Source organism: Mobula hypostoma, chromosome 9 (genome assembly GCF_963921235.1).
Source record: "Mobula hypostoma chromosome 9, sMobHyp1.1, whole genome shotgun sequence".
NCBI lineage: Eukaryota > Metazoa > Chordata > Chondrichthyes > Myliobatiformes > Myliobatidae > Mobula > Mobula hypostoma.
Window position 1 is genome coordinate 37,903,396 of NC_086105.1, and position 26,812 is coordinate 37,930,207.

At 41.9% G+C, this 26,812-nt stretch overlaps 1 protein-coding gene across 2 annotated transcripts in view; it reads right to left on the reverse strand.

Moving 5' to 3' along the window:
* LOC134351654 (rho GTPase-activating protein 8-like) overlaps positions 1-26,812 on the reverse strand; it is a 95,348-nt gene that overhangs the window by 65,256 nt on the left and 3,280 nt on the right. For both annotated transcript variants that reach the window (XM_063058107.1, XM_063058108.1), the window contains exons 2-3: positions 2,033-2,115; positions 1,052-1,123 (exon numbers count right to left, since the gene is read on the reverse strand). In XM_063058107.1, the coding sequence (XP_062914177.1) occupies positions 1,052-1,123; positions 2,033-2,048 (88 nt within the window). In that variant the 5' untranslated portion in view covers positions 2,049-2,115. The remainder of the gene's footprint in view (positions 1-1,051; positions 1,124-2,032; positions 2,116-26,812) is intronic.

Below are 26,812 nucleotides of genomic sequence, written 5' to 3' on the forward strand. Positions count from 1 at the left end.
CTTGACATCATGAAATTCTGTGTTATTAATGATGGGTTGATAAGTTTCAAAGACATGACGACATGACTATTTTGGGTGGTGGGGGGGGAGGAGGAGAAAAAGAAAAGAGTGCAACGCCCGGGTAAGAATTTTAGTGCTAATGTTGTGGGGCATTTCACGTAACAGTTTTCTGTAGAAGCAGTGTGTTCTGATGGTAGTGCTTTGGTTACCATTAAAGATAAGGGTTGCATAGGAATGTTGCGTCATCCAATCAGGAGGGTGGGCCAGGGAGAAGATTCTAGAGAATGCTGGGGGAGAAGTTTTGTGATGGACGCGGAGGTGGGTCGAGGTCTTTTTCAGTGGGGGATGGAGAGAGAAGTTTGAGAGAACCAGCTGTAGGATTCGATCCAGAGGGAATATGTGATCTGATGGAGCTCAAGTGGGGGATTTCTACCAGGGATCGCTGAACACAAGTTGGAGCCGTGAGTACATTGGACACGTTGGCTTTTGGAAGATTTGAGCTCCAACCTATGCCCATTTGACTGTTAAATTACAATGGGCCCTTTTTGTTTGTTTTTTTTCCCCCTTCCTTTTCTTTGATAACTCTTTGCTTAAGTTAACATTCTCAAATATACTTTCTTTATAATCATGCGCGGCATACGGTCAGTTATTTCTCACCTACAGGCAATTGCATGGGGCAGTAAATCACACAGTACTCCTACAAATCGGGGCTTGGGTGGGCAAGACATCCCAACCTCACGGGTTTGGCAGGACCCAAGTCATATCCTACCCTAGACGTACCGAGTTTGTGAAAGGTGGTTTTCTCAACGCTGAGTCCAGTGGTGGTTAACGAGGGGCTAACAGGCTGTATCTCTAGAGATGCCCAGTAAAAAGATGGTGTCATTAATAACATTTAATCAAATTCTTTTGCTTTTGAACAAGTAAGCTGTTGCACTTCTTCAGCAGTGTCATCTTAAACTGGAAGTCTTCAATGAAGATTAAGGAGAATCCACAATAGTTGTTTCTGGATAACAAGGTGAGTAAAGAAGGAAGAACAGTTTAATTTTCTCACCTGCTACCTGGACTATTCCATGCCTTGCCACATCATAAAAAGGATGATTGAGATCCAGAGGGGTTTCTCCAACTAATGGAATGAACACAAAGACAGAACCTTCATCACTCAAAATCCTCTCTCTTCCAACATATTTACAGCATATTGCCTAGGCTTTCCAGCAACATGCAACAGCTTTCTTCTCCTTTAATCACACTCACACTCCACACTTTTCCTGCTTTTGAAAAGTTTCTGCAGCAACATTTATCAGATTATCAATAAGCAAGCCCCAGTCTATCAGAATCATAAAGCTTTGTATTTTAAAAGTGAACTAGCATGTTATTTCTGATGCTACACAGTGGCAGACACTTACTACAAGATAGAACAACTTCAGCTATAGCAATTAAGACAGGAGACCAAGCATTTTTTCCCCCAAACTGAATTTTATTAGCTAAATTTATTAGTAAAGCCATTATACAGACATGCATAGGAGTGGATGAAATGCTTTGATCCTAATGCATCGAGCTTTCTTTTTAACATTATTTATGGGTTGGTTGGTGGGGGTGTAGAAACAGTAAAGTCAAATGAGTAAATTCATCTTGTGCACAGCCTTTTGGTAGGACATTAACAGAATCACAAAGAAGAGGACTTCATACTTCAGTGAAAAGGACTGCAGTATTTTGATACAAATATAAATAGTCAGCTTATTGAGGAGGCTCTGTCATTTAGTAACCAATGTTAACCTTTAGCAAAACTACCAGTTCCCAAGATATTTAACTATTTCACAACTTTCACACTTACAGGAAGATTTTCTCACATTCCTGTCAAATTCCAATAATTGAACTCAATTGCAGTTGGGCATTGGTCTCAAAGTCAACAGTTATTAATAAAAAATGAACTTTATTCAAAATAATGTATATACTTAGTGTCACTTGGTCAATATATTCTGACATATCAACAGCATTATGTTGTAAAACATAGCACCTTGACTATTACACTTACCCTGCGCTATGTTCATATCAGCTTGGAGTGTTGTACAGACACCTTTCTCCAACGAAGGATCACACTTTTGGCTAAATTAGAGTCTGAAAGGAAACATAATTTTTCTTTTTTTAGTATCAGCAGTGACTTCCCTCCTCACCAATGATATAGGCCATTCACAGATAATGAACACGTTCCACTTTCATAGCCGTCCCTTGTTGATTTTGTCCATGTTAGAAAATAAACATGCACAAAAAAAAAAGAGTATAGGAACTGTGCCTCCATGGTATTGTAATGAATGGAGTCAAATACACACAAGACCTATAAGAACAATGACCAGAAGTAGAGAGGAAACGTGCTGGTTGTATGCTCAAATGTACGTACACATATCGGAGCTTTGAATAAAATATTATGGGAGCTTGTTCATTATGTATGGGTGTCTGTAACCTGGGGATGGCTTCTGGGCCCATGCTGTGTCACAATTCGTGCAATCTTGACTAACAAATGGGTTAGTGAGTCATCTGCAACAAGCTCGTTTAGTTTCATCATTGCTTCCTTCTCCCTTTTGGCCCTGTTCACAATAACCTAAAACACAAGAAAACAGAAGCACGAGCTGCCTCCATGGGAAGCATAGAGAGAACTGTGACCCCAACAGAGATTGTAAAACCTTTACTCGCTACAGGCGATGTGCCAGCTGACTGGAGGGCAGCAATGTGGTAATTTTATTCAAGGAGGTAGCATAGATAAATTAGGTAATTACAGGCCTGAGAGTCCAATATCAGTGGTAAGGCCGTCACTGGAAAATGTTCTTTGATTCAGGGTTAATCTACACTTGGAAGGGAAAGAATTAATCAGTCAGTCAATTTGGTTTCATTAGGGGAAAACTCTGCCTGAATGTTTTGAAAATGCAACAGACTATTGATAAGAGTAGTATGGGTGACGTAGTTAATGTGGACTTCAGGGAGACCTTTGACAAGGCCACATGCAGAAACCCTTTTGAACCAGTTAAGAGTCGATGGGATCCAAAGCAAGTTGGCAAATTGGATCCAAAATAATCTCATTAATGGGACACAGAATGTGAAGGTGAAGGGCTGTTTGATTGTAACCTTGTGATGGATGGTGTCACTGGAACTCTCACTTCACTTTGTTGCATATATTAATGACTCAGGTGTAAAGTTAGGAAGTATGACCAGTATGAAAATGCATAAAACTTTGTTGTGTTTTTGATGGTGAGGAGGATAGTAGTAGTCCAGAAGTAATACAGGTAGAAAATTAGCAGGTGGAATTAATAGCAGGTGGCAAGTGTGAGGAGATGTGCTTTGGGAGAACTAACAAGGCTAGGAGCACAAATAGCTCTGGTGTTGAAGAAGGTATATGGAATGCCCGTCTTCATTTGCTATGGCAGAAACCATAAGAGCAGGGAGATTAAGGTTATAATTTTATGAAACATTGGTTAGGTCACTGCTGAAGATCAGTGTACAGCCCTGATCATCTTATTATCAAAAGCATGTGATCACAGTGGACAAAATTGGTTCTTTGGAAGACCAGAATGGTAATCCATGCATGGAGCCAAAACAGAAGGGGAAGATCTTGAATGCTTTCTTTGCATCTGTATTTATTCAGGAGACAGACAGAGTCTATAGAAGTGAGGTAAAGCAGCATCAACTTCACGGACCCTTTATAAATTACCGTGGAGATGTTTGCTACCCTGAGGCAAATAGGGTGGATAAATCCCCAGGGCCCGACCCTTTGGGAGGCAGGTGCAGAAACTACCAGGACTCAAGCAGAGATATTTAAAACATGCTTAGAGACAGTAAAGGTGCCAGTGGATTGGAGGGTAGCCAATGCTGTATTGCTGTTTAATAAAGGCTCCAAACAGAAACGAGGTATTTATAGGCCGGTGAGCAGTTCTGGGAATGTTCCTGGAAGGTATTCTAATGGACCGAATATACAAGTATTTGGATAGACATGGACTGATTAAGGATTCTCAGCATTGCTTTGTGCATGGTAGGTCATGTCTAACCAATCGTATAGATTTTTTTTTGAGCAAGTTACCTGGGAAGTGGATGAAGGCAAGGCAGTGGATGTTGTCTACATGGACTTTAATAAGGCATTTGACATGGTCCCACGTGGTAAGTTGGTCAAGAAGATTCGATCACTCAGCATTCAGGATGAGGGTAAATTGGATCAGGCATTGGCTTTGTGGGAGAAGCCAGAGGGTAGTAGTAGAACATTGAGTGTCATAGGAAGTCATTCCTGCCTTTGGCCATCAAACTTTACAACTCCTTCCTTGGAAGGTCAGACACCCTGAGCCAATAGGATGGTCCTGGATTTATTTCCTAGCATAATTCACATATTACTATTAAATTATTTATGGTTTTATTTGGCTATATTTAATCTCTGTTCTTGGTTGGTGCAACTGTAACGAAACCAAATTTCCTTCGGGATCAATAAAGTATGACTATGACTGGAGGATTGCCTCTCTAACTAGAGGCTTGTGACTACTGGGCATCAGTGCTGGGTCCTTCGTTATTTGTCATCTGTATCAATGATCTGGATGATAATGTAGTTAACTGGATCAGCAAATTTGCGGATGATAGCAAGATTGGGGATGTAGTGGACAGTGGGGAAGGCTACCATGGCTTGCAGAGGGATCTGCATCAGCTGGAAAAATGGGGTGAAAAATGGAAGATGATATTTAATGCTGACAAGTGCAAGGTTTTCACTAACCATCATATGTCTTATACAGTGAACGGCAGGGCATTGAGGATTGTGGTAGAACAAAAGGGATCTGCAATTTCAGGTACATCATTCATTGAAATTTGCATCACAGGTAGACAGGGTCATAAAGCTTTTGGCACATTGGCCTTCATAATCAATGTATTGAGTACAGAAGTGGGATGTTATGCCAAACTTGTAGAAGACATTGGTGAGGCCTAATGTGAAGTATTGTTTGCAGTTTTGGCTCACCTACCTACGGGAAAGATGTAAGCAAGGTTGAAAAGGTGCAGAGAAAATTTACAAGAATGCTGCTGGGTATGGAGGACCTGAGTTATAAAGAAAGATGGAATAGGTTAGGATTGTATTCTGTAGTACGTGGAAGACTGAGAGGAGATTTGAAAGAGCTGAACAAAATTATGAGGGGTCTAGATAGGGAAAATGCAAGCAGGCTTTTTCCACTGAGGATGGGTGGGACTACAACCAGAGGTCATGGCTCAAGGGAGAAAGGGGAGAAGTTTAGGGGGAACATGAGGGGAAACTTTTTCCACACAGAGGGTCATAACAGTGTGGAACAAGCTGCCAGCACCAGTGGTGCATGCAAGCTTGATTTCAATGTTTAAGAGAAGTTTGGATACGTACTTCAATGGTAAAGGTATGGAGGGCAATGCTCTCGGTGTGGGTCATGGGAGAAGGCAGTTTAAATGGTTTTGGCATGCACTAATGGAATGAAGGGTCTGCTTCTGTGTTGTACTTTGCTATGACTCTATGAGATGGTGCAGAAGGTGAACATTAGGATGTTGTCTGGGGATGGAGTGCACTTATGAGTAGAGATGAGGCAGGATGGGTTTGTTTAACATGGAGTAGAGGAGACTGAGGGGGAACCCAATTAATGATTGCAAAATTGAGGGTCAGAAGAAGGATTAGATAGCAGAAAACTTTCCCAACAGCATGTGTCTCTCAATTAGAGGGCCAAGAGATTATTCTCCTGAACAGATAGGAAATTATAGTGTCACAGTAGCATTACAAGTGCACAGATATACAAAGATCAGAAGTAGGGAGTAAAAAAAGACACAATGTCTACAGCTAAGACACATTTATCAGAAGAGAAAGATAAAAAAAAAAATCAAGAATTTGTATAGGTGTTTCTTTCACATCTCCACAAATTCCTTTATACTGTAATGATAACCTGCTAGATGCATCATGCCATAAAGGAATACAAATATAAAAAATGTTTTAAGATTTGCTATTACCAATCCTTAAAAGTAGTTTAGCAGCTCACTTTAACATCGCGTTTAGTCCATGATGACTCTGGTGAAGAGGCCACTATTTATGGTCCTGCTGCTTTCTACAGCAAAGTAATACCAGCAATCTTATTAATACATTCAAAGCTCAGCAAAATCTTTGCTACAAGTCTCAGTCAATTTTCTTTAATCTACTGGAAGGTATTATCCGTGCATGAAACATATTTTAGTTCCTTAAATGCAGTAGAAACCAACTTGATTATCATTGGTTCTACTTTCCTACAGATTATAGCCAGTAAAGAACTCAAATGCATCTCAACCACACATCCCATCAATATGTATAAAAATAGCTCTGCTACCTGCATGTAAGATTTATGCAATGTGTTCATAGCTCTTCAGAAAATTGGATCTTTGAGATTCAGATACTCATGTTCCTCAGTGAAAGCCAGATACATCTCCACCCTCTGTGGATGGGACGGCACTGTCCATCTCTCCCACTCTGTGTGTCTTTTGCTCATTACCACCTCGTGTCTCATTTGATGAAAATCTTTCTGACACGGGTCTTACTTTGAACTTTACTTATTTCTTACTGTCTTTGTGCATCTGTTCCACAGATCTGATAAAATGATAATTGCAGAAGCAGTAAATTCTGGATCTGGATTATATCAATGATCAGAATAATCCTGAAAAGTTATTGTTACGGTATAAAATATAGATAATTGGAAAGTACAATTGAATCACCCCTAATGAGAAGTTAACAGATTTTACAGAATTTTACCTTTCCTCCTACAAGCCATTTTCGGTCTGCTCCAACCTTGGCCCAAATGATACTCACAACCTTTAGCCTCACTATTCCTTGTTGTATTTTTTGTGATGTTGGTTCTAGACAACTTTTTAATTGGAGAAGAAATCCATATTCGTGGCAGGAGAGGGACACAAGCTCTCCTTTCCTATGCAAATCCTCCCCCACTCTGGTCAATCTCATACAATTATTCTTCTCTTTAAATCAAATACACTTAAAGACCTAGAAGATCTGTCCCAGGTAATGAAAGTTGTTCAATTCAGAATCAGAATCAGGTTTATTATCATTGACATATGTTGTTTTGCAGCAGCAGTACAATACATAAAATTACTATAAATGATAAGAATATATTAAAAATTATTATCTAGTGCATAGCAAGAGCAAAATAGAGAGAAACCATTTCTGGGTTGATGTATCATTCAGAAATTTGATGGCAGAGGTGGGGAGTGGGGTGGTGGAAGGAGTTGTTCCTAAAACATTGAGTATAGGTCTTCAGAATCCTGTACCTTCTCAGTGGTGGTAGTAATGAGAAGAGTATATCCTAGACAGTGAGGGTCCTTAATGATTGATGCCACCTTCTGGAGGCATCACCTTTTGAAGATGTCCTCGATGGTGGGAAGGCTACTGTCCATGATGGAGCTGGCTGAGTTTACAATCCTCTGCGGCTTTTTCCATTCCTGTGCATTGGTGCTTCCATACCAGATGGTGATGCAGCCAGTTAGAATGCTCTCCACTGTACATCTGTAGAAGTTTGCCAGAGTCTTTGGTTACACACCAAATCTCCTCAAACTCCTAATGAAATATAGCTGTTGGCATGCCTTCTTTATAACTGCATCAATATTTTGGGCACAGGACAGATATCTTCAGAAATGTTGCCACCTGGAACTTGAAGCTGTTCACCCTCTTCCACTGCTAAATCCACGATGAGATGTGTGTTCCCCCAATTTCCCTTTCCTGAAGTCCACAGTCAATTCCTTGGTCTTACTGATGCTGAATGCAAGGCTGTTGTTGTGACACCACTCAACCAGCCAATCTATCTCACTCCTTTATGCCTCTATGTCACTACCTGAGATTCTGCCAAAAATTGCCAAATTTATAGATGGTATTTGAGCTGTGCCTAGCCACTCAATGATGGATGTAGAGAGAGTTGTGAAGCACGCATCCTTCCTTTAAGTAGAGAAGCCGTTTAACTGCTTGAAGTTATCTTTTTCAAAAGTGATTTCGCAGAAACCCAGGTACTGTAACCATCTATAGTCTTGTTAAGCAGTAGGGAATGTAGTGTTCTCGTGCAGTGTGTTGAAACTCTGACTAAACACCAAGTTAAACCAGAGTCAATGAAGACGGAGTCATAGTAAGGTTAACCATTTACTGTTCACTCTTCCATATTAACATCGTATGGTGAAAACTGTTGATAAAAAAAAATACAAACATATACAGGATCTGTTTCATTCTGGAGACCATGCGTGCTCTCTTCTTTTAGTGAGTGTCTCCAGCCACCCCGAGTAGCAGGCGAGGGATCCCGTCAAACTGCCATCAGGCTCAAGCCAACCCAGCGTTTGAAATTGAAAAGCCGACGCGTGTGCCACCCAAACCGCCGCTTCCTTAACAGGAACTGCGTTAATATTTCTACTTCAAATACTTTCGTAGGAATTACAGCATTGCTTCTATAATGTTTCCTTGTGGGTAGACACAGAGCTTTTCATGATCATGCTGCACGCATGGCACCCACCTTCACACCTTCTCCGAACTGGAGATTACACACAAGACGCCACAAAACCAGAGGTCACATCATCACACGCCACAATATACCATAGACAATGAATTTACCTTTGTTAGACTGTAACATAATTATCAACCTTTAACTTTAACTAGAAAATAGTTACAAACAAATCAGTTAAAATGTATACCCAACAAAGTCAAATAAATGCCTTAAGGGCAACACAGGGAATGTTTACTGGGAATGTTTACTGGCAATAGTTCCTTGACATATCTGGAGCATTCATGTGGATTTTCACAAACTTCTCTACCACCATGGCTGTTTATGGAAAAGTACAGGTTGCACTGTTCTCTCATTCCAGGCAATCTGCATGCCCAGTATCTATCAATCTTCATTTTGAGTCATGTTTCAGTAATTCATGTAAACACCTGTGATACATCCACTTGAAATGTTTTCTTTCCCATTGTTGCTCAATCATGATTGCCTTCAATTCTCTGCTTTCTCTAAACAGTGGCCCCAACCTCCCCAACGACATGCAATCACTCAGTAACTAACTGGATGTCAGTGGTGCAGTGGCAGATTTAATTATTTAGGCAATATTCCAGTTCCATTCCAACACACCACTGAGAGGAAACTTGAGCTCTCTGAGACTGGCTCTACATTACAACAACTACACTATGCAGAAAAAAAATACCATATGGCAGTAAACAATATTAAAGGCAACAAAGGCAGTAAGTAATAAAAATCCTCAATTCATTATAGAATGCCCATGATTTTACAAACAAAAGAAAACATGTCTGGTATGTGAGTCATGTAAACAACATTAAAAAAAATCCTGGAAGTTGAAGCCCTGAGAAGATTTTAACCCAAAAAACACGCCTTTTAGAATTTTCTGTTACTCAGTGATAATGCTACATTTCACTTATAATATACTGTATATATGCCTTTCATTAAATTATCTTGCCTGAACAGAATTAAAATGAAATGTACTGCACAGTGCCTTCTTCCACAGAACTGAGCCTCTTTTGATATTTAAATTGAGGGATTTATTTTAAAACTGTGTTGCCAGAGAGATAAAATGTAGTTAGCATGCAATTTTCTGACTCCTGAAATGAATTTTATGAAACACAGTGGATGATAAATAAATTGCCTACCCCTAAATGTAGGAAAAAGAAGCATTAATATTTCAATGGTAAATCATAAAATTAAACACATAACTGTTTGGCATAAAATAAGTGTACTGAAAATAAATTTGCAATTTAAAAAATTACAATTCATAACTGGTTTATGAATTGTACAAATTATATTACAACAATTGGTTTATAATGCCAATTAAGAAACACAATTTTTCCATTTTGCCTTATTTATAATCAAATCCCAAGGAAAAAAACCATAAAAATCAGAGGTTTTTTTTCAAAATGGCCATCAGGTGCAATTCTGCTCTTCCTGTCCTACTTGAGAGATTACCAAAAATAATTATTACAATCTGATTCTTGCTTTAAACTTGATTTTATTAGATTTCCAGCAATTGTATCTGCATGCAGTATTGACTGAAGTGTAAACCATAGATTTCTACTAACTTATGTAATAGGGAGCAACAGCAGGAAGCTTCCAGAAATCAATGGCTCATGGTGTGTTTTGTCTATGAACAGTCACCGACTTCAAACATTATCAGTTTCCCTCTGCATTGCTGTTGCCTGACCCAAGTGCTTCTAGTATTTCTTATGTTTTTTTAAAAATAACACCCGCACTGTAAGTAAAAGCAAAATGTTCACTTAATCTTTTGCTCTGTTAAAATATGGACTTCCTATTTTGAAATGCTGGCCTTTTAAGCGGGCTTTCTGTTCTTATGTACACTGTGACTTCTGTCAAATTCTTATTTTCCATTGAAAGTACAGTTCACAATAAGAATGCCAGTGATATATCACAAACAGTCCATGGGAGGTCGGACGCTACAACTCAGTTTCATGCACTTCGTAACGCCACTGATATTCTGATTTAATCAGCCCAGTTCTTAAATCCACCAGCTTCAGTTTACCAATTTCATAACAAGTAAAACCTCTTACATATTCAAAAACTAGGGCACAGCCCGGTCCTGCGGTTTACTTAAGATGTCAGCAACTACATATAGGCAGAGGGGCTGGAGTGGTTCTGTTGGTAAAATTTGAAATCAAATCCTTAGAAAGAGGATTGGATGATGTAGAATCCTTGTGGGTAGAGTTAAGAAACTGCAAGGATAAAGACATCCCAATGTGAGTTCTATACTGGCCCCCAAACAGTACCCAGGATGTGGGGCCATGTTGCAATTGTCATGGGGTATTTCAATATGCAAGTAGATTAGGAAAATTAGTCTGGTGTTGGATCCCAAGACAGGGAATTTGTAGAATGCCTATGTGATGTCTTTTAAGAGCATTCTGTAATTGAACCCATTAGGGGAAAGGCAATTCTGGATTGGATGTTGTGTAATGGATCAGATTTGATTGGGGAACTTAAGGTAAAGAAACTCTTAGGAGATGGTGATCATAACATGATAGAATTCAACCTGCAATCTGAGAGAAAGCAGATAAAGTCAGAGGTATGAGTACTACAGTATAGCAACAGGAATTACAGAAACATGAAAGTGGGGCTGGCCAAAGGTGATCAGAAGGAGGCACTATCAAGGATGACGGCAGAACAGCAATGACTGGAGTTTCTAGGGGTTTTTCAGAAGCCACAGGATAGATACATGACAAAGGATATCAAATAGAGCATAAAAGCAAAAGAGAGTATAAAAATATAGCAACCGTTAGTGGGAAGTTAGAGGATTGGGAAGCATTTGAAAACCAAAAGGCGGCAATTAAAACCCATAAGGAGAGAAAAGATGCAACTTGAAGCTAAGCTAGCAAATAATATCAAAGAGAATACCAAAAGTTTTTTTTTCCAGATGTATAAAAGAGTAAAGGAGAGGTGAGAGTGGACTGTTGGAATGTGAGGCTGGAGGTAGTACTAGGGACAAAAAAAAATTGCAGATTAAGTTAATAAGTATTTTGTGTCGATCTTCACCATGGAAGACATTAGCAGTATACCAGAAGTTCGATAGTGGCGGGGGCAGAAACAAGTGTAGCTGCTATTACCGAGGAGAAGGTGTTTGGGAAGCTGAAAGGTCTGAAGGTAGATAACTCACCTGGGCCAAAAAGTCTACACCCCAGGGTTCTGACAGGTGTAGCCGAAAAGATTGTGGAGGCATTAGTAATGATACTTCAAGAATCACTAGATTCTGGAATGGTTCCAGAGGACTGGAAAATTGCCAATGTCATTCCACTCTTTAAGAAGGGAAGAAGGCAGAAGAAATGAAATTATAGACCTGTTAGCCTGATTTCAGTGGTTGGGAAAGATGTTGGAGTCCACTATTAAGGATGAGGTATTGGGGTATTTGGAAGTGTAAAAAAAAAGGCCAAAGTCAGCATGGTCTCCTTAAGGGGAAATCCTGCTTGACAAATATGTTGGAATTCTTTGAGGAAATAACAGGCAGGATAGACAAAGAAGAGTCATTGGATGTTGTCTACTTGGATTTTCTGAAGGCCTTTGATAAAATACCACACATAAAACTGCTAAGCAAGATAACAGTGCATAGTATTACAGGAAGGATACTAGCAAGGATAGAAGATTGGCAAGAGGCAAAGAGTGGGAATAAAGGGGTCCTATTCTGGTCAGCTGCCAGTGACTAGTAGTGTTCTGCAGGAGTCTGTATTGGGACTGCTTCTCTTCACGTTGTATATGAACAATTTGGATGATGGAATTGTGGCCAGATTTGCAGATGATAGGTGGAATGGCAGGTGGTGTTGAGAAAGCAGCGAGTCTGCATTGGGACTTAGATAGGAGAATGGGAAAGAATTGTCGGATGGAATATTGTGTAGGAAAGTCATAGTCATCGTCATATTTTATTAATCACGGGGGAAATTGGTTTTCGTTACAGTTGTTCCATAAATAATAAATAGTAATAGAACCATAAATAGTTAAATAGTAATATGTAAATTACGAAACAAGTCCAGGACCAGCCTGTTGGCTCAGGATGCCTGACCCTCCAAGGGAGGAGTTGTAAAGTTTGATGGCCACAGGCAGGAATGACTTCCTATGACGCTCTGTGTTGCATCTCGGTGGAATGAGTCTCTGGCTGAATGTACTCCTGTGCCCACCCAGTACATTATGTAGTGGATGGGAGACATTGTCCAAGATGGCACCACTGTGAGAGAGTCCAGTTCCATCCCCACAACATCACTGGCCTTACGAATGAGTTTGTTGATTTTGTTGGTGTCTGCCACCCTCAGCCTGCTGCCCCCGCACACAACAGCAAACATGATAGCACTGGCCACCACAGACTCGTAGAACATCCTCAGCATCGTCCAGCAGATGTTAAAGGACCTCAGTCTCTTCAGGAAAGAGACGGCTCTGACCCTTCTTGTAGTGTTCTTTGACCAGTCCAGTTTATTGTCAATTTGTATCCCCAGGTATTTGTAATCCTCCACCATGTCCACACTGACCCCCTGGATGGAAACAGGGGTCACTGGTACCTTAGCTCTCATCAGGTCTACCACCAGCTCCTTAGTCTTTTTCACATTAAGCTGCAGATAATTCTGCTCACACCATGTGACAAAGTTTCCTACCATAGCCCTGTACTCAGCCTCATCTCCCTTGCTGATGCATCCAATTATGGCAGAGTCATCCGAAAACTTCTGAAGATGACAAGACTCTGTGCAGTAGTTGAAGTCCGAGGTGTAAATGGTGAAGAGAAAGGGAGACAAGACTGTCCCTTGTGGAGCCCCAGTGCTGCTGATCACTCTGTTGGACACACAGTGTTGCAAGCACACGTACTGTGGTCTGCCAGTCAGGTAATCAAGAATCCATGATACCAGGGAAGCATCCACCTGCATCGCTATCAGTTTCTCCCCCAGCAGAGCAGGGCGGATGGTGTTGAACGCACTGGAGAAGTCAAAAAACATGACCCTCACAGCGCTCGCTGGCTTGTCCAGGTGGGCATAGACACGGTTCAGCAGGAAGATCAATTGGAGGGGATCTAAGTGTGCCCTGACCATAGGCCGGAGCAGCTCCAGACAAGTCTTTCCAGGGTCTTCATGATGTGGGAGGTCAATGCCACCAGTCTGTAGTCATTGAGGCCGCTGGGGCGCGGCGTCTTCAGCACAGGGACGAGGCAGGACGTCTTCCACAGTACAGGAACCCTCCGGAGCCTCAGGCTCAGGTTGAATACATGGCGAAGTACTCCACATAGCTGAGGGGCACAGACTTTGAGCACCCTGGTACTGACACCATCCAGTCCTGCAGCCTTGCTTGGGTTGAGACGTTTCAGCTGTCTTCTCACCTGTAGAGCTATGAAGCCCACCGTGGTGGTTTTATGTGGGGAAGTATATGGTCATGTACTTTAGCAGAAGGAGTAAAGACATAAACTATTTTCCAAATGGGAGGAATACTCAAAAATTATAAATTCAAAGGGATTTGGGAGTCCTCATGCAGGACTCCCTAAAGGTTAACTTGCAGGTTGAGTCAGTGCTAAGGAAGGCACATGTAATGTTAGCACTCATTTTGAGAGGACTAGAATATAAGACCATAATTTCATAAGACATGGGAGCAGAATTAGGCCATTTGGCCCATTGAGTCTGCTCCACCATTCAATCATGGCTGATCCTTTTTTTCCCCTTCCTCAGCCCCACTTGCCAGCCTTTTCGCTGTAATCTTTGATGCCATGTCCACCAAGAACCTATTAAGCTTAAATCCACCCAATGACCTGACCTCCACAGTTGTACATGATAACAAATTCCACAAATTCACCACCCTCTGGCTAAAGAATTTTCTCTGCAGCTGTTTTAAATGGATGACTCTGCATCCTGAGGCTGTGCCCTTTTGTCCTAGGCTCCCCTACCATGGGAAACATCATTCCACATCTACTCTATCTAACCCTTTCAACATTATAAAGGTTTCAACAAGGTCCTCCCCTCATCCATCTAAATTCCAGCAGGTACAAGCCCAGAGTCATCAAACCTTCCTCATATGATAACCCTTTCATTCCCAGAATCATCTTTGTGGAACTCCTCGGGACCCTCTCCAATGCCAGCACATCTCTTCTTAGATGAGAAGCCCAAACCTGTTCACAATACTCAAGGTGAGGCCTCTCCAGTGCCTTATAAAACCTCAGCATCACTTCCCTGCTCTTGTATTCTAGACCTCTTGAAATGAATGCTAACATGGCATTTGCCTTCCTCACCACGGACTCGACCTGCAGGTCAACCTTTAGGGTGTTCTGCACAAGGACTCCCAAGTCCCTTTGCATCTCAGATTTTAAGATTTCCTCCCTGTTTAGAAAATAGTCTGCACATTTATTTCTACTACCAAAGTGCATGACCATACATTTTCAAGCACTGTATTTCATTTGCCACTTTCTTGCCCATCCTGCCAATCTGTCCAAGTCCTTCTACAGCCTACCCGTTTCCTCAAAACTACCTCCCCCTCCACCCATCTTTGTATCATCTGCAAAATTGGCAAAAAAGCCATCTATTTCATCGTCTAAACCATGTTGGCTTTGTTCTATCTTGTCCTATGTCACCAAGTACTCCATAACCTCATCCTTAACAATTGAGTTCAACGTCTTTCCAACCAATGAGTTCAGGCTCATTTCCTTTCCGCTGCCTTCCCTTCTTAAAGAGTGGAGTGACATTTGCAATTTTCCAGTCCTCTGGCACCACACCAGAGTCCACTGATTTTTGAAAGATCATTACTAATGCCTCCACAATCTCTACTGCTACCTCTTTCAGAACCCTAAGGTGCAGTTTATTTGGTCTGGGTGACATATATCCTTAGTCATTCAGCTTCTTAAGTACCTTCTCCCTTGTAATTTTAACTGCACTCACTTTTCTTCCTTGGCACACTGCAACATCTGTCACACTGCTACTGTCTTCCACAGTGAACATATAACAGCAAGGATGTGATGCTGATGCTTTATAAGGCATTGGTCAGATTGCACTTTGAGTATTATGAGCAGTTTTGGGACCCTTGTCTAATGAAATATGTGCTGGCTTTGGAGAAATTCTAGAGGAGGTTCTTGGAATAAAAGAGTTAACATACAAGGAGTGTTTGATGTCTCTGCGCTTGTACTTGATGGAATTTAGAGGAATGAGGGGGCATTTCATTGAAAATTATGGAATATCATTAGAGAGGATGTGCAGAGGATGTTTCTTATAGTGTGAGAGTCTAGAACCAGAAGGCACAACCTTAGAATAGAGGTGTGTCCACTTAGAACAGAAATGAGAAGAGATCACTTTAACCAGAAGATTGTGAATCTGGAATTAAGTGACAGACAGCTGTGGAGACCAAGATACTGGATACATTTAAAGCAAAGTTTGATAGGTACTTGATTAGTAAAGGCAAGAAAGGTTACTGGAAGAAGGCTTGAGAATGGGGTTGAAGGGCATATTAAATCAGCCATAAAGGAATGGTGGAGAATACTTAATGGGTGAAATGGCCTAATTCAGCTCCTATGCCTATGGTCTTATGTAGGCAATGTTACCGATTCCAGTTTGGTCAATGGTATCATTCAATGAAACGTGAGCAGCATTGAATGAAACACAGAACAATCCTAGTGAGAGCAGTAACCAGGAGGTGCAGCCACCAATGTCAGACTTGTTACTACATCAGACAGACTTCAGTGCAGTGATTTAACTTTACCAAATATATGGCAACAAAAATGCACACTGAGGCCAAAGCTGGGACCCCAATTCACTCTTCTGAACTCCAGGAGATACAAACCCAGCCTGACCCCTCCTCAAAAGACAACCACCCATTCCAGTTATTAGTCCAGTAAACTTCTCCAAATTGTTTTCATTAAGGACAGATATAAAAAAGATGACAAAGTCTGGACACAGTCTTCAATATGATATCCCTTCAATGTCTTGTATATCTGTAGCAGAACCTCCCTCTTGTTATCAAACCCCCAATACACAATAACATTAGCTTTTATCATAATTAAATGCTGTATCTGTCAACAAGCCTTTTGTGAACCATAGAACAGCAAAATTGCTCCTTATTTTGGAGTTAGCCTATACAATGGATTCCAGTTAATTGGACATTTAGGTGCAATTAAACGGCTGCCCCAATTAGCTGAAGCTTCATGGAAATAGTTAAAAAAGTACCTAAGAAAAGTACCTAAAAAAGTAACTAACAGTTAACTAGTAACAAATCATGTATTTAAATGAAATATAGAACAAATTAGGACATTATCAATACCACTACAGTATTATAAAACTGTGTATTAATTCCTAATAGTCAGAGGAATTAATTCAGTGTACTTGCAGTGTTCTTTTGATTGACTGTAAATGAACAAAATCAGCGCAGACACCTACTGTAGATATTAGACTGCCTTCATACAATGCCTTTGATAATTCAACTGTCCAAATCTTCATTTTCAATGTAACATTCAAGATGACTTGATAGTTTCAAATTCTTCATAGTTCCTAACTTGCTGAAGTAGTGAAATAATTTCATTTTCACTCCAGGCCATTTCTGACTTCTCCAAATGCTTGAAACTGCAGTGAGCACAACAGTTCTGAATTGTCTTACTGCTTATTTCTTGCCAACTATCAGTTACAAACATCAAACAACAGGAATTCTGCAGATGCTGGAAATTCAAGCAACACACATCAAAGTTGCTGGTGAACGCAGCAGGCCAAGCAGCATCTATAGGAAGAGGCGCAGTCGACGTTTCAGGCCGAGACCCTTCGTCAGGACTAACTGAAGGAAGAGTGAGTAAGGGATTAGAAAGCTGGAGGGGGAGGGGGAGATGCAAAATGATAGGAGAAGACAGGAGGGGGAGGGATAGAGCCGAGAGCTGGACAGGTGATAGGCAAAAGGGGATACGAGAGGATCATGGGACAGGAGGTCCGGGAAGAAAGACCGGGGGGGGGTGACCCAGAGGATGGGCAAGAGGTATATTCAGAGGGACAGAGGGAGAAAAAGGAGAGTGAGAGAAAGAATGTGTGCATAAAAATGAGTAACAGATGGGGTACGAGGGGGAGGTGGGGCCTAGCGGAAGTTAGAGAAGTCAATGTTCATGCCATCAGGTTGGAGCCTACCCAGACGGAATATAAGGTGTTGTTCCTCCAACCTGAGTGTGGCTTCATCTTTACAGTAGAGGAGGCCGTGGATAGACATGTCAGAATGGGAATGGGATGTGGAATTAAAATGTGTGGCCACTGGGAGATCCTGCTTTCTCTGGCGGACAGAGCGTAGATGTTCAGCAAAGCGGTCTCCCAGTCTGCGTCGGGTCTCACCAATATATAAAAGGCCACATCGGGAGCACCGGACGCAGTATATCACCCCAGTCGACTCACAGGTGAAGTGATGCCTCACCTGGAAGGACTGTTTGGGGCCCTGAATGGTGGTAAGGGAGGAAGTGTAAGGGCATGTGTAGCACTTGTTCCGCTTACACGGATAAGTGCCAGGAGGGAGATCAGTGGGGAGGGATGGGGGGGACGAATGGACAAGGGAGTTGTGTAGGGAGCGATCCCTGCGGAATGCAGAGAGAGGGGGGAGGGAAAGATGTGCTTAGTGGTGGGATCCCGTTGGAGGTGGCGGAAGTTACGGAGAATAATATGTTGGACCCGGAGGCTGGTGGGGTGGTAGGTGAGGACCAGGGGAACCCTATTCCTAGTGGGGTGGTGGGAGGATGGAGTGAGAGCAGATGTACGTGAAATGGGGGAGATGCGTTTAAGAGCAGAGTTGATAGTGGAGGAAGGGAAGCCCCTTTCTTTAAAAAATTAAGACATCTCCCTCGTCCTAGAATGAAAAGCCTCATCCTGAGAGCAGATGCGGCGGAGACGGAGGAATTGCGAGAAGGGGATGGCGTTTTTGCAAGAGACAGGGTGAGAAGAGGAATAGTCCAGATAGCTGTGAGAGTCAGTAGGCTTATAGTAGACATCAGTGGATAAGCTGTCTCCAGAGACAGAGACAGAAAGATCTAGAAAAGGGAGGGAGGTGTCGGAAATGGACCAGGTAAACTTGAGGGCAGGGTGAAAGTTGGAGGCAAAGTTAATAAGGTCAACGAGTTCTGCATGCGTGCAGGAAGCAGCGCCAATGCAGTCGTCGATGTAGCGAAGGAAAAGTGGGGGACAGATACCAGAATAGGCACGGAACATAGATTGTTCCACAAACCCAACAAAAAGGCAGGCATAGCTAGGACCCATATGGGTGCCCATAGCTACACCTTTAGTTTCGAGGAAATGGGAGGAGCAAAAGGAGAAATTATTAAGAGTAAGGACTAATTCCGCTAGACGGAGCAGAGTGGTGGTAGAGGGGAACTGATTAGGTCTGGAATCCAAAAAGAAGCGTAGAACAATTGATGCTATTTCAAAACTGATTGCTCTAAGCGCAGTGTAGTGTCTAATGGACAAGAAAGTGCACGCGACTGACTAGTTAGAAACTGCGTGGCAACAGCTCCTGTCCCAAATAAACGAAGGGAGTCCTGGCTACTTTCTAAATTATATTTTTTCTTTAAGATGTGTTCCAGGTAAGCAACTGCTTCAATTAATTGATGGCCCAATTACTGTAACTGGAATCCACTGCATTTGCAATTTCTATTTAAATATTTTTTTAAATTGTGCAAGATTATCCTATGGGTTTTAGATGCTGATGGAAGAGAACCAAACTGACTTGTTTCTGCAGAACAGCAATATAAAGATATATTCAAATCCAATATAGTTTGAGGCTATGAACATTGCCACACCAGCAAAGCAGCCAACAACTGTCTGAAGTTTTATTCCAGATACAGCAAAAGGAGCACAACTACTCCACTGTCATTTTCACAAAAGTACAGTGACTTGCAACACAATGAACCAGGTTGTAGGAGATCAGGCCAGTTAACAAAAAGACTGTTTGTAATGACTGAATGAGCAACATTTTAAAGGAGGCCATTTCTGATTTACTTTGACTGTAACTTCAGCAAATAAAGTGGCTACTTCTATTTAGTGATTGTCACCAATGGAAAAAAAAACAAACTTTTTGCTTTGGCACATCATTTACACCAAAATAAATAAAGTACCACTCAGAAACCAACTTTTTAAATCTAGGCCAACTTCCCTATATACAGCTCCTTAGTACAATAGTCCAAGACTTCATTGATCAGCTATATAAAAACTGTGGTAACCGTAGGTCAAAGGTGGGCTATTCAATACTGAGAGGCTCTCATTGTGATCTCCCAAAGCTTTTTCTCACCCTGTAAGGTACAAATTAAGAATGTATTAAATGCCCTCCATTTGTTTTTACAAGTACATCCAATACAATTCCAGAAGGTTAAACTCACCCAAGACATTTCAGCCCCCTCGATGAGTACCTTTCACCCTTCTTTAACATCCACTCTGTCTGTGCACTGCAGCAACTCAACCCGACAGTGCGTGGCAAACCTGTAACCTCCTCTATTTGGAAAGAATGACTGCAAGGTAACATTACCAAGATCAAATCGCACACTGTTCTAATGGGTGCCTCTTCATTGTTGCTCGGTCAAAATCCTGGGACTTGCTAACAGCACTATATTCCAGAATGGTTCTGGTCTAGAAAAATTGTAATTTTTAATCTGGAAAATATGCTAAGAAAAGAGGGAGGCAAAAGCCAGTTAACCTGACTTCAATGGTTGGCAAGTTCCTACAGTCCTTTATCAAGGATGAGGTTTTGGGGTACGTGGAGACACAATAAAATAGGCTGCAGTGAGCATGGATTCCTGAAGGGAAAGTCTTGCCTGATAAATCTCCCGGAATTCTTTGAGAAAGTAACAAGCAGGACAGACATAGGAGGGTCAGCGGATGTTATTTGCTTAGATTTTCACTAGACCTTTGACAAGATACTGCACATGAAGCTGCTAAACAAGATAGGAGCCCATGGTATCACAGGAAAGATAGAAGATTGGCTGACTGACAGGGGACAAACAGCAGAAATAAAGAACAGGGCTATTCTGGTTGGCTGCTGGTGATTTGGTGTTCTGCAGAGGTTGCTGTCGGGTCCACTGCTTTGCATGTTATATGTAAATGATCTGGCTCACAGAATTGTTGGCTTTGTGGCCAAGTTTCTGGATAATACAAAGATAGGTTGAGCAGCAGACAGTGTTGAGGAAGCAGAAAATCTCTAGAAGGACTTGGGCAGATTAGGAGAATGGGCAAACAAGTGGCAAATGGAATACAGTGTTGGGAAGTGTACGGTTACGCACTTTCATTGATGGAATAAAGTCAAATTCTATTACCTAAATGAGAAGCGATTTCAAAAACTGGAGGTGCAAAGAGACATGGGAGTCCTAGTGCAGGATTCCCTAAAGGTTAACTTGCAGGTTAAGTCAAGTGGTAAGGAAGGCAAATGTAATGTTAGCAGTTATTTCAAGAGGACTAAAATATAAAAGCAAAGATGTAATACTGAGGCTGTATAAGGCATTGGTCAGACTTCATTTAGGGTATCGTGAGCAGCTTTTGGCCCATTTCTAAGAAAGGATGTGCTGCCAAGAATGGAAGGGTTAATGTATAAGAAGTGTTTCATGGCTCCTGATCTGTACATGCTGGAGTTTAAATGAATAAAGAGGTATCTCATTGAAACCTATTGAATATTGTAAGGCCTAGATAGCGTGGACGCAGAGAGTACATTTCTGAAAGTGACAGAATCTAAGACACGAGGCATGCCTCAGAATAGAAGGATATCCCTTTAGAAGAGAGGTGAGAAGGAACTTCTTTAGCCAGAGGATGGTGATTCTGTGGAATTCATTGCTACAGATGGCTGTGGATGCCAAGCATTGGGTATATTTAAAGCAGGTTGACAGGTTCCTGATCAGTAAGGGCATCAATGGTTATGGGGAGAAAGCAAAAGAATGGGGTTGAGGGCAAAAATAAATCAGTTATAATGGATTGGCAGAGCAGATTTGAGGGTCAAATGACATAATTCTGCGGCACTGTGCAAGTTACTGCTTAGGTTGCAACAATACATGAAAACAACACACATTTTCTGAAGAGTAGTTAAAGGTGGTTAATGAACAGCAGTCTCAGCAATGAATGAATGAAGGATAACAAAAATGATCAAATCGATGTGAAATGAAACACCAGACAATCAGATGCAACAGCTGACTGAGGAACGTTGGCAGACAAAACCTTGGCTATTGATGAACTTAAAACTTGCCATTGGATGTAGGTTCCTGAAGACAACCGGCACCCATAAAACTATACAGTACCTTTGTACTTTTGCTTGGAGAAGGCTGCTGCTCCATGAGCAATAATGTAACACAATTTAAGAAGCTGAAAATGGAGGCATTAATTAAGTATTGCCAAACTATCACCCACCATCCTGAAAGCTGAGACTATTCCTCCACTTATTAACATAGGAATGCTTGCACAAGAGGATTGGAATGATTAAACTAAACTATGCGCAGTGACTGGGTTTTACTGAGGGAAGTGTAGATGTGTGGGGGCAAAGGGATGATTATTAATTTTAAACAATATGTTCACTCCTAGGCAACACATACACTGAACTATTATCGCACAGAGCTCTGTGAAAACATGAAATTGGGACACTTACAGTTTAGAATAATTATGGCTCTGTGTCAATAGTGTGAGTGTGGTGATGCAGGGGATAGGTATTAGATGGCTAGTCAAAGCAAAACATTTAGTTGGTTCTATGATAAATTCACACTGTAACATATATGAAATTACTTACACCTTACCTCAATAAACAACTGGATCAATGCATCACCTTTAATAAACAGTATGTCCCATGGTACTTCAGAAGTTGGATACTTAAAAAGGAATTGTCAGAAACATCAGGAAATCTTGCAGCAAGAAAAGATAACAGAGTTTAGTCAAATTAAGAGAGGCTCAAAGGGAGAACTCCAGTTCCCTCCGCATTAGCAGCTGAAGAAGAAGGAAATTAATTAAACTCAGGAATGATCAGAGGTCAGAATCAGATTAATATACAACAAAGCATACCGGGAAGAGATTACAGAGATAGGAAGGTGGAAGGCCATGAAGAGAATTAGAAACAAGCATGAACATCTTAAAACTAAGGTGCTGTTTAATGGAGAGCCAATGTAGGTCCACAAAGGAGTAGTGGAAGTACTGCAAGTTACAAAATGGGCAACGGAGTACTGAATCATCATAAATCCAACATGGTAGAACTGAAAACCTGCTACAAATGCATTTGAAACCATCAAGCCATGGTCAAACAACTGTACAGATGAGAATTTTAACAGAGGAACTGAAGTATAAATAGTGCAAGCAGCGTTTAAAATATATGGAAATCTGCCCACAGGTTCAAAATCTGGTTGTATTTGGTTCTTTAGTACCAAGTCAACGACAACCATCAAACACTCATTTGACTTACTCTCCCCATATTCCCATCAACTATCCCCCGGTTCTACCACTCAATTTGCTATGACCAGTTATGCTGCCAAACCACACATAGGACAGTACAGCACAGTACAGGTCCTTCGGCCCACAATGTTGTGATGACCTTTTCACCTACTCCAAGATCAATCTAATCCTCCCCTCCCATATACCCTTTTATTTGCCTTCTAAGAGTTTTTTAAAATGTCCACAATATATTTGCCTCTACCATCAGCCCTGGGAGCACATTCCATACAGCTACCACTCTGTTTAAACAAAAATAACTTTGACATCTCACCTATACTTTCCTGCAATCACCTTAAAATTATGCCCTTTCATAGTAACCATTTCCACCCTGGAAAAAAAGCACTGGCTGCCCACACTATCAATGTTTCTTATCATCTTATACTCCACTATCAATTCACCTCTCTTCCTCCTTCAATCCAAAGAGAAAAGCACTAGCTCACCCAACCTTTCCTCACAAGACATGTTCTCTTTATTTCAGGCAGCAGCCTGGTAAATCTCCTCTGCACCCTCTCTAAAGCTTCCACATCCTTCCTATGATGAGGCAACACAATACTCCAAGTGTGGTTTAACCAGAGTTTTACAGAGCTGCAACATTACATCAGGCACATGAGTTCAATTCCCCAACTAATGAAGGTCAACACATCAGATGCCTTCTTAACAACCAGAACGAGGGGTCACGGTTTGAGAATAGAGGCAAAGCCTTCTAGGACTGAGATGAGGAAAAACTTCTTCACACAGAGAGTGGTGAATCTGTGGAACTCTCTGCCACAGGAAACAGTTGAGGCCAGTTCATTGGCTATACTTAAGAGGGAGTTAGATATGGCCCTTGTGGCTAGGGGGATCAGAGAGTATGGAGGGAAGGCTGGTGCAGGGTTCTGAGTCGGATGATCAGCCATGATCATAATAAATGGCGGTGCAGGCTCGAAGGGCCGAATGGCCTACTCCTGCACCTATTTTCTATGTTTCTATGTAACCCTATCAAACGGCATAGCAGCTTTGAGGGATCTATAGACACAGACCCTAAGATCCCTCTGTTCCTCCACACTGCTAAGAATCCTGCCATAATCCTTGCACTCTGCCTTCAAATGCAACCTTTCAAAGTGTAGTATTTCACATTTCTCTGGATTGTGTTCCATCTGCCACTTCTCAGCCCAGTTCTGCATCCCATCCTGTTCACGGCTGAACAGGTGAGAAGACAGCTGAAACGTCTCAACCCAAGCAAGGCTGCAGGACCGGATGGTGTCAGTACCAGGGTGCTCAAAGCCTGTGCCCCTCAGCAATGTGGAGTACTTCGCCATGTATTCAACATGAGCCTGAGGCTCCGGAGGGTTCCTGTAATGTGGAAGATGTCCTGCCTCGTCCCTGTGCCGAAGACACCGCGCCCCAACGGCTTCAATGACTATAGACCGGTAGCATTGACCTCCCACATCATGAAGACCCTGGAGAAACTCATTCTGGAGCTGCTCCAGCCTATGGTCAGGCCACACTTAGATACACTCCAGTTCGCCTACCAGCCCCGACTAGGAGTTGAGGATGCCATCGTCTACCTGCTGAACCGTGTAAACGTCTACCTGGACAAGCCAGCGAGCACTGTGAGGGTCATGTTTTTTGACTTCTCCAGTGCGTTCAACACCATCCGCCCTGCTCTGCTGGGGGAGAAGCTGACAGCGATGCAGGTGGATGCTTCCCTGGTATCATGGATTCTTGATTACCTGACTGGCAGACCACAGTATGTGTGCTTGCAACAGCGTGATCAGCAGCAATGGGGCTCCACAGGGGACTGTCTTGTCTCCCTTTCTCTTCACCATTTACACCTCGGACTTCAACTACTACACAGAGTCTTGTCATCTTCAGAAGTTTTCGGATGACTCTGCCATAGTTGGATGCGTCAGCAAGGGAGATGAGGTTGAGTACAGGGCTATGGTAGGAAACTTTGTCACATGGTGTGAGCAGAATTATCTGCAGCTTAATGTGAAAAAGACTAAGGAGCTGGTGGTAGATCTGATGAGAGCTAAGGTACTGGTGACCCCTGTTTCCATCCAGGGGGTCAGTGTGGACATGGTGGAGGATTACAAATACCTGGGGATACGAATTGACAATAAACTGGACTGGTCAAAGAACACTACAAGAAGGGTCAGAGCCGTCTCTTTCCTGAGGAGACTGAGGTCCTTTAACATCTGCCGGACGATGCTGAGGATGTTCTACGAGTCTGTGGTGGCCAGTGCTATCATGTTTGCTGTTGTGTGCGGGGGCAGCAGGCTGAGGGTGGCAGGCACCAACAGAATCAACAAACTCATTCGTAAGGCCAGTGATGTTGTGTGGATGGAACTGGACTCTCTCACGGTGGTGTCTGAAAAAAGGATGCTGTCTCAAGTTGTATGCCATCTTGGTCAATGTCTCCCATCCACTACATAATGTACTGGGTGGGCACAGGAGTACATTCAGCTAGAGACTCATTCCTCCGAGATGCAGCACTGAGCGTCATAGGAAGTCATTCCTGCCTGCGGCCATCAAACTTTACAACTCCTCCCTTGGAGGGTCAGACACCCTGAGCCGATAGGCTGGTCCTGGACTTATTTCATAATTTACTGGCGTAATTTACATATTACTATTTAGTATTTACGGTTCTATTACTATTTATTATTGATGGTGCAACTGTAATGGAAACCAATTTCCCCCGGGATCAATAAAGTATGACTATGACTATCAATGTCCCATTGAAACACATGACAACCTGCTACACTATCCATAACACCATTAAACTTCATGTCCTGTGCAAACTTACTAATCCACTCTTCCACTCCGTCATCTACATAATTTATATATATTTTTTTTAAATGTTGAAGAGCAGGGGTCTCAGAATGTATCCCTGTGGAACATCACTATTTACAGATCTCCAGGCAGAACACTGCTACCCTCTGCTTTCTGCAGGCAAGCCAATCCGAAATCCACACAGTTATGTTTCCCTGGATCCCATCTCTGATTTTCCGAATGAGCCTGTCATGGGGAACCGGGTAAAACACCTTACTAAAATACATATACACCACATCCATGTCTGTTACATCGTCAGCTGTCACTTAATAAATTGATGAAATTAGAGTCACAAATGTGGTGTATATGGATTTTAGTAAGGTGTTTAACAAGGTTCCCCATGGTAGGCTGATTTTTGGATCTGGCTGGAAACCAGAGAACTAGATGATACAAGGAAATGTGCAAACTCCACATAGACAACACCCAAGGTCAGGCTTGAACCAGTGTCACTCTAACTGTGTCACTTTGTCACCCCTTAAATTATTTTGTGATGATTAGGACACATTGTCTAAACAGAAACATTAAGCTGTTCCACAGCCAGGGAATAAAGCTTTGCACCGGGGACCAAAGTCACATTGATCATCCCAACATTCAGTTGGAACTCAGTTCTGCTTATTTAGTGATGTATTTTGGGCAAGCACTTAGCAGACCAGATGTAGCAGAAGTTCAAGGCTTCAATATATCTGCAGAAAAAGGAACAATATTTCTGTATAAAGCTGTGTCAAGGAAACATTAGTTTGGGGGAGCAGAGTAATTTGTGTAGGCACAGGAAGCGAAAGCAATGACCATGCCTCTACCTGTCTGTTTCTTCCAGCTATGCTGTCCTATGAGATAAGAGGTGATCAGCACATCAAAAGCTGCAGGCATGTCAAGAGGCACAAGAAGAAATGTATTACCATAATCACAATCAGAATGAATGTTAATGGAGAATTTGGTTATTTGTATTCAAACTGGGGCAGGGCCAATAATCAGAGGAGAAACTGAACAAAGTTCTGGAAAAGGTGGAGGAAAACTTGGGAGGCTGCTGCATGTGCAAGGACCCCAGAGAGAGAAGCAGAAGATGGAATAGATATTTGCAAAGATATAGAGCAGGGG